Here is a 14231-nt window from a genome sequence, read left to right on the forward strand (position 1 = left end):
TACACGTGTTTCCGATTCAAGATTCCGGCAGCCTTGCGCTCTAAAGAACCTATCTCGAATTAATGGCCTCAACCGTGTGGGTCGTTTAAACCCGATCACTTCTTCCTTGATTTGTTCTCAGAGATCCGAATATTGCATGACTGTCTTGTTTCTCCAACTGTCTGCAAACACGATTCCAACCTAACGTGCACTTTTTGACTTGAAATCAAGTTAACTTTAAGGGATGAGTTGTCAATCCCGATGCTTAGGAAAAATGTGAATACCGATTGGAAAGATTTTTAGTATGGATACGTATCTCACGATTCCTGACTTGAAAGAACACCAGCCTAAAGCTAAGATGGAATTTTGTGAAACATGGATTTAATCATGCTTCATAGGTTTTGAAAGGTGATTTGATGATAATGGAGGAAATTAGGAAGGGAAAGGGTTTGAAGGACAATTAGACAAATTTTGGTAAAGGATAAAGAAATGGAAATGAAAGTAACAGAATGTTAATCACGCCCAAACTGGAAGAAGAAAAATAATTTCTCTTTAATCCCAAATGAAAATTAAAATGTAAAATATAATGTGTCTTTCCAAGGGACTTTAAAGCCCTATTTTTATACATGATATTTACTAAATTTGGCTTTAATCGCTTTAACATATAATTAAAATTAAATAAAAAATTAAATTAAATTTTTTTTCTAATTTTGGCTTTTATAAAGTCAAAAGAATCTGATGAGTCATCGGCTTTTTTCACATTTTTTATTCGGCCTCACTTTATTGATAGTATTTCAATTTGGTCCTTTTCTGCTCGTTTTTTACTCATAGCATCCCAATTGCATCCCTGACAAGATTAAAATATAAAAGCACTAATTCAGTAGAGATCAATTCAAAATTAACCGAATTAAACACAAAAATTCATGCAAATTAACATGTTATCATAAATAAAAGTAAATAGCAAAAAAAAATCAATGAACCAAAAATAAAAATAATTAAAAGTTAGTAAATAAAAATAATTATAAAATCGGAAATAATATATTTTTTTGGGTAGAATAGTGAAAATATTTTAAATTGAACTAATTATAAAATTTCTCACACATATAAAGGAAAATTGAAGCTGCTACCAAAATTATTTTGATGCTAAATGGTTTATTATAATTTATAAAGGTAATTAAAGTGAAGAAAATGGAAATATTTGATTCAAATATTCACCCAATATTTTATATCGTTGATTGAGTCTTAATTGATTGGTATTGACATTGTTGTTAGTGTAGGAGGATATGGGTTCGAGTATTTGAAACACATTATCTTCTTATTTAAAAGGTAAAAAAAGATATTCCCAATATTTCAAATGATAAAAGTGTTATTAATAATTTATATAATGTATTGTTTTATAGCATAGGAAGTAATAATTAAAGCACACTTATAAAAAATGAAGTAATTCTTAAGTTTTAATGAATTTACCAATAGAATATAAAAGGACTAATAATGTAATATTAAAAGAGAAATACTTTAAAAATATAAACCGAAAAGACTTATGTTGCAAATATCCCTTTGTATTTCCTTTAAATACAAGAATGTGAAAGTTAAGATTATAAAATACCTTGAATATAATGTAGATGATTCTTCTTCTTAATATAAAAATGTAAGGAGAAGTTAAGTTAGAAAATTGTAAAATAGTAAATGTTGCAAATATCCCATTTATTAAGAATGATTGTTTTCAAATTTTTAAGTTTAAAATAAATTTAGTCAAATTATTAATAGTTTTACCCTTCTCATAATCTTAATTTTATAATATAGTTTTATCATGTGTGGATTAATTTTAGATATTAAATTTAAATTTGTTGTTTTAAGATGAAGGATAATATATGATTAAATGACATCGTTTTTAAAAATGGGTATCATTAGGGTACTAAAACTTTCCTTACGTGTAATCGTATTCGAACCTAAAAAGTTAATAAAATATTTAAAATTATAAAAATTGAAATAAACAATAAATAATTACATCAATAAAATAATGACAAAAATATTTTATATATTATTTTATTTATAAAATTTTAATTTTATAGAATTTTATTCATAAAATTATATTTTTAAAAATTATAAATAACAAATAACTCAAAATTTTAAAGATAAACTACCAAAATAGTCACTTTTGCTTTCCTCAAGTTACATTTTAGTCACTTATGTTTGAAATGTTATGTTTTAGTCATTTATATTATCGTGTTGTAACATTTTAGTCACTGAGTGTTAATTTCCGTAAACGGTATAATGGTAAGCTGATGTGGCACGTTAAATCATCATTTCAAACAAAAATTTTAGGTTAAATTATACAATTGATCCCTATTTTTTTGTTTTGAGCAAATTAATTTTTTTTCTTTTATGTTAAAAGAGATGGAGAATGGGGGAAAATAGAGGGAGAAGAAGAAGAGAATGGAAAAAAAGGAAAAACTAAAAGAACATAAAAGAAAAAATTGCTCAAAACAAAAAAATATGGGGACCAAATGTATAATTTAACCTAAATTTTTGTTTGAAATGATGATTTAACGTGCCACGTTAGCTTACCGTTACACCGTTAACAAAAATTAACGGCACAGTGACTAAAATGTTATAACACGTTAATGTAAGTGACTAAAACCTAACATTTCAAACATAAGTGACTAAATGTAACCTAAGGGAAACAAAAGTGACTATTTTGGTAGTTGACCCAAAATTTAATTATGTAATGTCCTTAATAGTTATTTTCTATTTTCACCTCAACGCCACAACTGCACTTGAATTCAAACACACATCTCACTGCTGATTTCATTGCCATAATAACTAGTTTTATTGTTATTATTATTTTGAACTTCACGAAAAACAATCGCACCGATCATTCAAAGGAAGCCTAAATGAATAAATAAATATATACCAATTCAACTACTCTGTGAGATTAAAGATTCTTTTATTTTATTTATTTATGTATTTTATTCTTTACTTTGAAGTAAAAGAAAGAAAAGGAGATTTATTAGACCATAGAATCTCATAAATCTCTCCATGATTACTCTATATGTCAAGCTTTTCTTTTCTTTTTAGATTAAATAGTGGGGTTTCTTGGAAATTTTCAATTAATTAATTAATTTTGTTAAACATGAGGTAACCCAAACTTTATACTCAAGCTATAGAAATTAGAGTGAATCAAAATATGAAATGTGGCACTTTTATTCTATTTTTATTTTTCATTATTTTCTTATTTATTTGTTATTTTGAGATATTTAATAGATAATTTTCTCTTCATCTTTACCTTCCAATAGAAGCTCCTCAATGTGTCCACTGAATTGGAAAAGCACAAAAGCATGATTGATTCCTTCAACTCTATGTGTATTATCATATAATAGTAATAATGTTATAAAATTAAAAAAGAAAAGGCCTAAAAGGAGGAGTTGGTGTGGGTCACCTTGTGACTTCCACTAACTTGCATATTCCAATAATAATAATAGAAATAATAACAGAATTAAAAGCTAGATTTCCAAAATCAAATGCCATAACCCCACCCTCACTTTTTTCTCAATTCAATTATTCTTTTCATTTTTCTTTTCTCTTAAATTAAAGCCCTAAGCTAACACTAGAACCTTCCATGGCCGGGTCGAGTCAGGTTCGAATCTGGTTTTGTCAAAAATTTAGGCCTGTTTGTTAAGCACAAGCATAGGTCCGGAAAATACGCCTAAAAGTTTACCCAAGTTCAACCCGAATAAAAATGTTAAAATTCGAGCCCGACCTAACTCGCCCGAATTATTATTAATTTATATATATATTTTTTAAAAATATAATACATAAAAAATACTAAAGTTAAAATAAATGTTTCCCCACAAATTGAAAATATATTTATACTAAAATAACACTAAGATAGATGTAACTTAGCAAGCAAATGTCTTTAAAATAATAATAAAATTAATAATAAAACAAGAGTTATACAATATCCTAACAATAACAACAAAATAGTAGTAACATGATAGTAAAGTGGCAGCAAAACAGTGAAAAAAAAACAACAAGAAAATGCAACAAAACAAGAAAACAACAAGAAAATAATAGTTTTTTTTTGTCTTTTTGCTAATTCAGGCCGGGTCGGGTCGGGTTCGGGAAAAAAATCTTTACCCGAGGCTTGACTCGTTTTTTAAACGGGCCTTATTTTTTTGCCGAAACTCATTTTTCGAGCTTATATTTTTATCCAAACTCTTTCACTTTTCAGGCAAGCTTTTGAGCCAAGTTGATTGGCCCTACCCATAGACAGAATTAGGTACACAATGTTTTTTTCTTTATAAATTAATCTTGAATTTCTTTTCCTAAACTCAGCAAGTACTGTTTCTTTAATTCACATTATTCGTAATCCAATATAACTATGCTCATAATAATTATTCTTAAATTATTACAAACAAATTACTATGTTTCCCAATGGTCTCCTACAGTGCCTAAATCTTTGCATAATTTTACCTCTTCTTAGCCTTATTCTTCTTTTCCTTTTCGTTTCCTTCCCTTTCTCTCAATTCTATGATGATCTTCACAGTTTTTTCCTTCATTTTCCATCATGAATTCAACATTGAAATCTGGGTTTTTTCCTTTTCCTTTCAATTCGACCGGTTCAAGGGCGGGTTGGATTAATTTTGAGTATGATTAATTTGAATTAAGTCCATTCAGATTTTAAATTATTTGGTTATTTCGATTTGGATCAATTTAGGGTTTGGATAATTTTTAAATTTGGGTCATTTAGATTTAAGGCTTAGGTTTTATCTAATCGGGTCATTATAGGTTTAGATCATTTTAGGTTTTGATCACTTTAATTGTATCTCTTCGAGTCACTAATTCTAATCATTTTGGGTTCGAATTAATTTTAGGTTTTGATCAATTAGGATCTGAGTTTTGGTTGTTAACTTTTTATAATCAAATCAAATCAGATTAGATTTTTGGCTTCAGGTATCCTAATCATCCTCGAACAACTTGTCGAGGATTCCTTCCTAATAAATATTTATAAACAATATCTCTTCCATTTCCATATCTATGCTCCCTTTTCCCACAATTTCTCTTCCTTTCTACCTAAATGTTCCTCCAAATGTTGGTGTCCAAAAATCAACTGTCGACTCATGTGTCATCGGGAACGTGCTCGAGACCGGTACAAGGCATAGTCCACGACTTCTTAGATCATGCTTAAATCCTTCAAAGTCCTTGGACTTCTCACAAGTCTACAGAAATATTGAAAAATAAAAACATACCTAATCAATTGCATACCAAGAATTATAATTGCAATCACGAATATATTTTTGATCATATCACATCTATCACAATCAATTACGATGAATAACAACATTAACACGAGTCGAAAAATGATTGTTATGAATTATTATTACCTGTTGTTGTTGTTGAGTGGTAGCTCCAGTTTTCTTGTACGGGGTACTTAAAACCTGAAAAAATACAATAAAGAAGAGAAAATTTTGAAAATTAATTATACATTGAATAAAAAATAGAATTTGGTTTTGTTCAAATCGAATAATTGCGATTTCTTAATTTGTGAATAACAAACAAAACCAAATATATTTAGATAACCAAATCTGAATACAATAAAACTACAATTTAAATCAATTTTCGATTTTTCTTGCTTAATTCCAAGAGTATGTGTTAAAAGGAACTTACATTGATTTGTTCATGGAGAAATTTAATGTATTCAATGACTTGAGACAACACCGATGCTGTATCAGTCTACAAATAATGAAAAATAAAATAAATAAAAAACAAGTATAAACTTTCACGAAATTTGAATCAAAATATGAATTTTTTATGAAACCATATAAGAGAAAAGAATCTATTCCTATACTTCAATTTGGTCATTTTAGTCTTCGTACTTCTCATATTTTAAAATTTTAATCGTTACCAAACGATAACTATTAAATTCATTAAGTTAGGTTTTTTTTCAAAATATGATGTGGCAATCATATTATCATATATGTAATGCCATATCAACTTTTTATTCCTGCGTTTTACTCACTAAAATTCCAGTTAATGGATTAATGACTGACATTTGCGTCAAAATTGAAATTTTAAAATTCGAAAAATATAAACAATACAAAGACTAAATTAACAATTATAAAATACAGAGACTAACATAAGAATTTAACCAATAAATTAAGATAATAAAGAAAACTCACTTTTCCAAAAGGTGAAACCAACTGTTGGAGTGCACTGATTCTATCTCCCATCTTCTCTTTTCTCACCTATATTTTCAAGGAACCCAAACAAACAAACAAAAAAGTTACCAAAGAAAATAAAAAGGGAAAATCCCAATTTTCCAAGAAACTAAAAAAGAGAAAGTTGGATAAAAGTGATTGCATTGTACCTTAAAAGCTGGCAAAGATGGGATTTCATTTCGAGGCCTTTTAGATGATGTTTCGTTTCCATTTTTCTTTACTTCAGATATATTATTCTGCTGACATTTGAAGATAAAATAAAGAATTTTAATATACAAAATATTGGTAAAAGTATCATAGAGGTCGTTGTACTAAGAGTTAGATTGCATTTTGACCCTTCTACGTAAAAAATGTGTAAATCAGTTCCTGTGTGTTAGATCAAAGAGCAAACTAGTTATTTTATTAAAATTTTCATCGTTTTTACTGTTAAAAACTGGTCCATTTATGTTAGCATAAGGTATACTTGACACATCACATGTCATTGTCTGGTTATGTTGTCAGTCACACCAGTTTTTAATAAAAATGATCAATTTATTCTTTGATCTAATGTATAAGGACTAATTTGCTTATTTCTTGTGTAGAGGGGGCAAAATGCAATCTGACTTCTAGTACTCTATGATACTTTTATCCAAAATATTCCAAACCCTAATTTAGAAAATAAAAAGATTCTTCAAACCCTAAAAAAAATTTATTTACCTTTGGTTTTTCATCAAAATTTGGTGTTGGAAATGATGGGAAAAACCCTGGTGGCCTATGATCAACCATGGGAGATGTTGCTGCTGCTGATGGATTCCAAAAAGGAGCATTGTTTGAGAAATGTAATTGACCATTTTTTTGTGGTGAATTTTTCAAGAATTGAGGGACTTTAGACCATGAATTTGGCAACAATGGATCGTTGTTGTTCATCCCATATTGGTAATTGATTGAACGATTCTCGTAGGTTTGATTTTCAGTCCCTAATAATCCTTGTAAAATGGTTGAAGGACTTCCATATAAAGATGTTGAATCCATGTTGTTGATAATAGTGCTATCACTTGAACAAGGACTAAATTGTGATGATGATTGATGCTTAAACCCCATCATTTCTTGGTGATAATTTGGATTTGAAGCATTTAAATTATGTTCTTCAAGCATGGATTTGAAACTAGTCTCACTTTTATGATCCCCACGCCTGTGAAAACACACACAAAAATAAGGTTAAATTCTATCATTAGTCCCTATACTTTTTGTTTAAAATTTTAGTCTATATTTTTTGAAACAATCTATTTTAATTCTTATACTGTTTTGAATTTTGAAATTTTAGTCTAGACTCTGAAACTGTAATAGTTAAATCCGTTTTTAAAATTCAATTGCTAGTTTTGTACTACGCATTCTATGCTTTTCGTAATTTAAAATTTTAATTTTGACACAAACAGAACTTGTTAATTTATTAACTGAATTTTTAACGAGTATAATATATGAAAATAACAAACCAGTATAATAGTAACAGAACATATTAAATTAATTAATAGAATAACCAAAAAGTAAAGAATAATAAACATGAGTGTATTTGAGTACTTACATAAAAGCTTGGTTCCAATCCATGGCTTGAGAAGAAAGTCCAAGTCCCATCATATGTAAATCAGGAGCTGAAACTGAAGATGATGATGATGATGAGATGGAATCCATGGGAGATCTTGCTTTGATATCAGCCAGTTCTGGGTTCCAACCACCAAAGGTTCCTAAGCTATTGTTTAGAACAGAAGATGAGGAAGAAGAAGAAGAAGAAGAAGAAGGTGCAGCTGTTCTATCCCACCAGTTTGGTCCTGGATTGAATTCATCTGCCATGGCTGAAACAACTTGATTCTGCCTTAAAAAGTTTGATATGATGACTGTGAATGCTACTTGTTTGATATGGATTTTGATTTTGAGGTTTTTCTTTTTGGGTGTTTGGGGAAGGTTTGTTTGTTGGGTTTTTATGGTTGCAGGATGGAAATCGAGTTGCTGCATCTCTCATATATATATATATATATATATATATATATAAAGTTTAATGTAAGTTTGAGAACCATGGTTATCTGAAAATATCTAAATTCTATTTTTTTAAATATATAATTAATTTTGATTGTTTATTTATATAAAATATATATATTATATATTTAAATTAGTGAAAATAATTTAAAATTTTTGAAAATTTATTTTTCCTTTCTATTTTAGTTTTAGATTTTGATATTTTAGATGCCCTTTAACTTTATGTTCAATTTAAAATAATATATTTTAAATATATATATATATATATATTTCAGTCTTCTATTTTATATAATTTTTGTTTTCTTTTAATATGTATTTCCTTACTTTATATAATCTTTTGATTTAGGAATATAAATTTGTAATCTTAAAAAAAATATATTTAGGGTCTATTTTGCCAAATTAGTTTTAACACAATGCATAGAATTACCTATAATCTCTCTCTAACTCATAAATAGAAGGATAATGCACTTTAAGCACTTAAATTCACGTCCTCTTAAATTAACAACAATACACATATCAATCAATTAAGACTCAATCGATAGAACAATAATTTATATATATATTATTATTGCGAATGACAAATTTGGATACCATTGAAGCTAATATTCATAGTACCAAAAATATTAATCAGTCAAATTCTCAAAATCGTATATGTTTTATATGTTTGTATGTGTAGAATTCATTTATCTCTTACTTACCTTGAAAATATACTTAATTCTTAAGAAGGGCGAAGACAGAAAGTTTTTTAAGGGCCAAAATGAAATTTTAATTTTTAATAGTATATATCTTTATAATTTTAAAAGATTAAATCAAATTTTTATAATTTTAGAGGAGGTACAATTTTACCTTTACTAATTTAAAATTTTAAAATTTTTTAAAGGGCCTAAATAACATTTTTCCATTTTAAGGGGTCAGGCCCCTGCTAGCCCCCCCTAGATTCGTATCTGTTCTTAAGTTTATTTTTTAAATGAATTTTAAATAAAAAATAATTTTATTTTAATTAATTATTATTTTATTTATTTTTGTTATCTTCCATTTTTATATTTAATAATTTCCAATTAAAAATATTAAAATCTAATTTTTAGAAAAATATTTTCATTATTATTAAATTAAATTGTAAATTGTATTATATTATAATAAACTCATATGGTAAAATTAATATATTTTTAATTAATATATCTAAGTTTTTGTTTTTGGAAAGTTGTGAGTATAATCACAATTGCAAATGTAAAGAATATTTATGAATAACTATAATCATAAATAATTATTATAAATCACAAGACTCATAATAAAAGTATATTTAGAACTACAATAGAACAAATCTACACATGCATGGATGTAAAATAGGGATAAACATGAACTAAGAATGCACACATTATTTATACATATTGAGACCCAAATTTGGTATTTTAAAATTCTTAAGGCCTTAATACCTACGAATTAAGTTAAGACTGCTCACTTTGACCTCCAAATTTTACATGTTTCTTTTACTTTGGTACTTAAATATTTTTTCATCTCACTTTGGTATTCAAACTATCATTTTGTTACTTAATTAAATCTTATTTTTGTAATGACGTTAAAAAAACTGATTGACATATGGCGCCAATTAAAGTGCCACATGACGCATCCAACCAATTAGAGTGTGCTATATGACAATATGTATTAAAATTAAAAAAATAAATTTACATTTAAATGAAAAAATAAAAAAATTTAAAATACTTTTAAAAATACTTTTGATTTGGCCCGCCATTAATCATCAGTTGATCGGTGTTAATCGACCATTGACTAGCATTTCCTTTAAATTTAAATATTTCAAATTTTTATAATTATTTTAAAACATATAATTTCTTGCAAATTTTAAAATTTATATTTATATATTTTTAAAAAAATTCAATTTTAAGTTAACCTTTTCAAATTTTCAATTCCTAGACTTTATATTTCTTTAGTTAAATTTTTTCTATTTTAAATTTTTAATTCATTGTTTTGAATTTTATAATTATTAAAAAATTAAAATTTATGAATAATTTTCTAGAATATATATTTTGAAAAGTTCTTTTTCAAAATTTTCAAATTTAATTTTTTAATTTTATAAAATTTTCATTTTTATATATTATTCTTGCTTTTAAAATATATATTTATAGATTTTAGAGTTTTACTTTTAATACAAAATATTTTTTTATTTTTTGAATTATTATCTAGATAATATAATATAGATAATATTAAATTTTAAAATAAGACCGAGGTGGTTCATTCTAATAGTGCTACATGCCAGTCTTCTTCTTTAACGTCGTGGGCCAATTAAGATAACAGAGGATAGTTTAAGTACCAACGTACGAAAAAAAAATTAAGTACCAAAATAAGAAAACATGTATAGTTTGGGGGCCAATGTGAGCATTAAGCCAAGAATTATAGTTTGGATTTGTATTTGTCTTCCCTCTTAACAATTTTTATACAAAATGTAAAATATTTCAAGTTTAATTTTAATTTATAAGTTATATATTAACTTTGAGATGAATTCATCTTTTTTCATTTATGTTTTCACTTTTATATTCATTAAAATCTTATAAAATGGTAGTGAATTAATTTTACATAAAATAATTTAAAAATTAATCTCAAGATTAATATGCAAATAAATTAAATATAAATTTAAAATACTTAAATTTTAATTAGAGTAAATTATAATTTTATGAAGAAGTCAAAATATATTTTATTTCAATATGTAAAGAAATTGTTATTATTTTGTAATTAAACATGAAATGAATAAAATAAATAAATAATACATAGATAAATAATAAGAGAATAGTTGTCTTTTATTTAATTGTTGTTTAGTGAATAATTGCTTATGAGATTTTCTCCAAACTTATGGGGAATTGGGTATTCTTAAAATCATAGGGTAAGTGAATTTTATACTAAACCAAAAGTGATAAGTGGTTTTTATCTTATATATGTGAATATATATGTTAGAAATACTTTTTTTAAATTGGTTGAAATAATAAACTTAAATTTTTAAAAATTATAATATTTTATAGGTTGAAATCCCACTACATGTAACTTTTTATTCTATATAAAAATATAAAAGATACTAATACTCTCATAATAATATAATATACTTTGTACATATAATGACTTTTTAATTATTTTTCAATTGAGATGGTCTCTCACAATAATATAATTTAGGGTAAATGTTGAGGATTGTCGAACTATGTGCAAGTGTACACAATCGTGACAAGTAATAAGTAGTAAGTATATGAGTTATCGTCTCCACAGGATCAAAATAAATTATTTGCAAAATTAATTATTAACAACTTGGTGTGTGGCAATAAAAATATTGGTGTAAGATAAAATAAAATGTAACTAGTTATCCTAAGTGTGAAAATAAAGTAAATTAAACACAATGCAAAAGAAGATAGTAGCAGTAAATTTTAACACAAGATTTAACAATAATGACATGAATATGTTAAAACAATTACTTCCTTTTAACAAATGATCAACAGTTATGTTATAGAATATTACGATAAATCGTGGCAATATGTAAATTCATTAAACCAACTCTTTAATTCATAGGCTTCTCCCGAATTCTTACTTATGTCTTTTAGTTATTTTACATATATATATATGTCAAACTAACCTTAAGTCACCCTCTCAAGCCTAACAAATAGTTTATGTAAGCAGCAATCATCTTTCGATATCGACATGACATGCATCATGCAAGTCTTTTGTCCATTAACTATTACCTCTTCTTAAATTAAACAGTTAATTCAATTACTTACCAATGTTAGTCATTCATTTATAAGTGTTAACATAAATTCCACTTGAATGAATGAATAAACATTTGCGCACAACATTTTAAACAATAAATCAAGAATCACATAAAGATGCGTAATTGTTCTAGCAAAAATATACTTAAGCTATAATCATTAAATTAAGAACATAAAGATAATTTGTATTCATGTTTATCTACACAATAACAAAAGAACAAATAAGAGAGAAGAAAGAAGAAATGACGGGGGGTTATCCATAGCCAATGCACAATAAGAATAGATAAAAACCAAATGGAGTGGTATTTTGCAACTGTTGTAATCTCCCAAACCCGGCTTAGACGTTAGACCCGAATTCGGGAGATTACATTGGTCACTGAGATGACCCAGTAAGCTATCGGAGTTTATAAAACAGACATTTTAAAACATTTGTTTATTTTCAGAAGAAAACTTAGCATATTTTCATAAAAGCTCGCGAGTTATCAAGGAACTGATTTAGATTAACTATGTAACGATGTCTACTTTTCTTTTACCAAAACTTAGTTAATTTCCTATTTATTTGTTAGACAAAATCTTAAATAAAATTTAGTAGCGGAATGATACTAGTTTATATTTTTAATAAAAACTGAATTTCATGCATAGTTAATTATTATTCATATTTTGATTTCCTAAAATAAAATTAAATGTCATGCATGCTGAAAGAAAACAAATCCTAAGTCCCATGCCATAATCTAGGATAAAATAATACAATCTCTAAATAATAAAAATACCAAATAATAATTTTAAAATATTTTAATAAACAAAATCGAGTCAAGACCCTTCGGAAGCCTTGACCATGTCCTAACCTGATGGGTTATCTGTAGAGATGGAAATAAAAGAGGAGTGAGCTATGAAGCTCAGTGTGAGTTCAATCACAAGAAAACCAGCACAAACAACAGATATATTGTATTGAATAATAAGGCGTAAAATAATTATCATCGAGAAACAATTCAAAGTATGGTTATTTCGGATCAATTCAATAAAATATCATCACAAAGTTCTTAGTTTTGTATGTACATGCTGATGAATGCAATGCAGTTTCAGTTTGATAGAAAATGTCCTACCCAACTCTATTACACTCCACAGTAGGAGTTTTCCAGAAGCCTTCTACCTTTACACCATGGTGTGGATGAACCACTAAACGTTACAGATCAATTGCTAGTAAAATGTGGATAAACCACTATTCGTGTAGATAAAAGTTGCTAATACGGTGTGGGTAACTCACTCGTTGGTGTGGATGAAACACTTGAAATAAATAGGGTGAATGAATCACCGGAGTTTTGATAAAAGAAGTTTTGTAGATAAATTGTTAGTAGGTTGTGGGTGCACAACATATTTGCAAATTAAATTTACTAGTATGGTGTAGATAAACCGCTAATTGGTGCAAACAAGCTGCTAATACTTTCTCTGTTCATACCGTCCACCCCATGCAATGCAACATGACATACTATAATAGATTAGTACAGTAGTATTAACATGCCTATAATAAGTATATACAGTAGCAATTATCATGCTTATAACATATCATAATAGTAGTGATAAACTTTCTTAACGTGTATTCGGTTTAACGATTGCAGTAGGCAAGTATGTCATACAATCAATAACACAATTGTAAGGAAAACATTATTAGTTCATCATAATCACAGTGGTAGTAAACCAATAATATTCTCATATCAAGCATAAGTAATAATAATTCAGTCAATCAAATTCCAACATTATTCATATTAACCGGGGCTTAATTAAATAAAATAAGACACTAAAATAGTTCGAGAACCATTAGGAACTAAACAAAAAAATCATAAAATCTTGGGCAAAATTGTAAAACAAGGGACACACGCCCATGTAGGAAGCTATAGGCCATGTGGAGGGGATACATGGTTGTGTGGTCAGGCTGTGTAATAGGCTGTGGCCATGTGGTAGGCTGTCTAGAAAGGTCTAGGCCATATGGTTCATGAACTACACTAGGGTTTCTAGGGTGCATGGTCGTGTGGAAGGCTGTGTGGTCTACTCGTGTAGTTTAAACGCCTGCGTGGCAGACTGTGTGCCCCTAATCCTAAGTATTGTTTGCCCCGATTCACTTGTAAAAGAATACACACCTTTCGTTGGGAGTCCAATTGATGTTCCTTACGCTCGATTTTGGTTTGACGCACCTAAATTAGGTCCTTCAAATGACATTTACACAAGAATTAATGGTTGATTTCAAGATTAGTAAAAGATTTATCAAGAT

At 27.3% G+C, this 14231-nt stretch overlaps 1 protein-coding gene across 2 annotated transcripts; it reads right to left on the bottom strand.

Moving 5' to 3' along the window:
• Positions 1 to 4876: 4876 nt before the first annotated feature.
• LOC105768294 (transcription factor bHLH123) lies at positions 4877 to 8171 on the bottom strand. 2 transcript variants are annotated; one of them, XM_012588152.2, is made up of 7 exons: positions 7759 to 8171; positions 6894 to 7368; positions 6347 to 6433; positions 6159 to 6224; positions 5647 to 5712; positions 5364 to 5417; positions 4877 to 5198 (listed from the first exon to the last, which is right to left on the bottom strand). In XM_012588152.2, exons 1-7 carry the CDS (start codon positions 8022 to 8024, stop codon positions 5049 to 5051), a joined length of 1164 nt encoding a protein of 387 aa, XP_012443606.2. In that variant the 5' UTR covers positions 8025 to 8171; the 3' UTR covers positions 4877 to 5048. The 2 variants fall into 2 exon arrangements, with proteins under 2 accessions (XP_012443606.2, XP_012443605.2); XM_012588151.2 differs by having other exon boundaries at positions 6347 to 6436.
• Positions 8172 to 14231: the final 6060 nt, after the last annotated feature.

Source organism: Gossypium raimondii, chromosome 5, assembly GCF_025698545.1.
Source record: "Gossypium raimondii isolate GPD5lz chromosome 5, ASM2569854v1, whole genome shotgun sequence".
NCBI classification, from domain to species: domain Eukaryota; kingdom Viridiplantae; phylum Streptophyta; class Magnoliopsida; order Malvales; family Malvaceae; genus Gossypium; species Gossypium raimondii.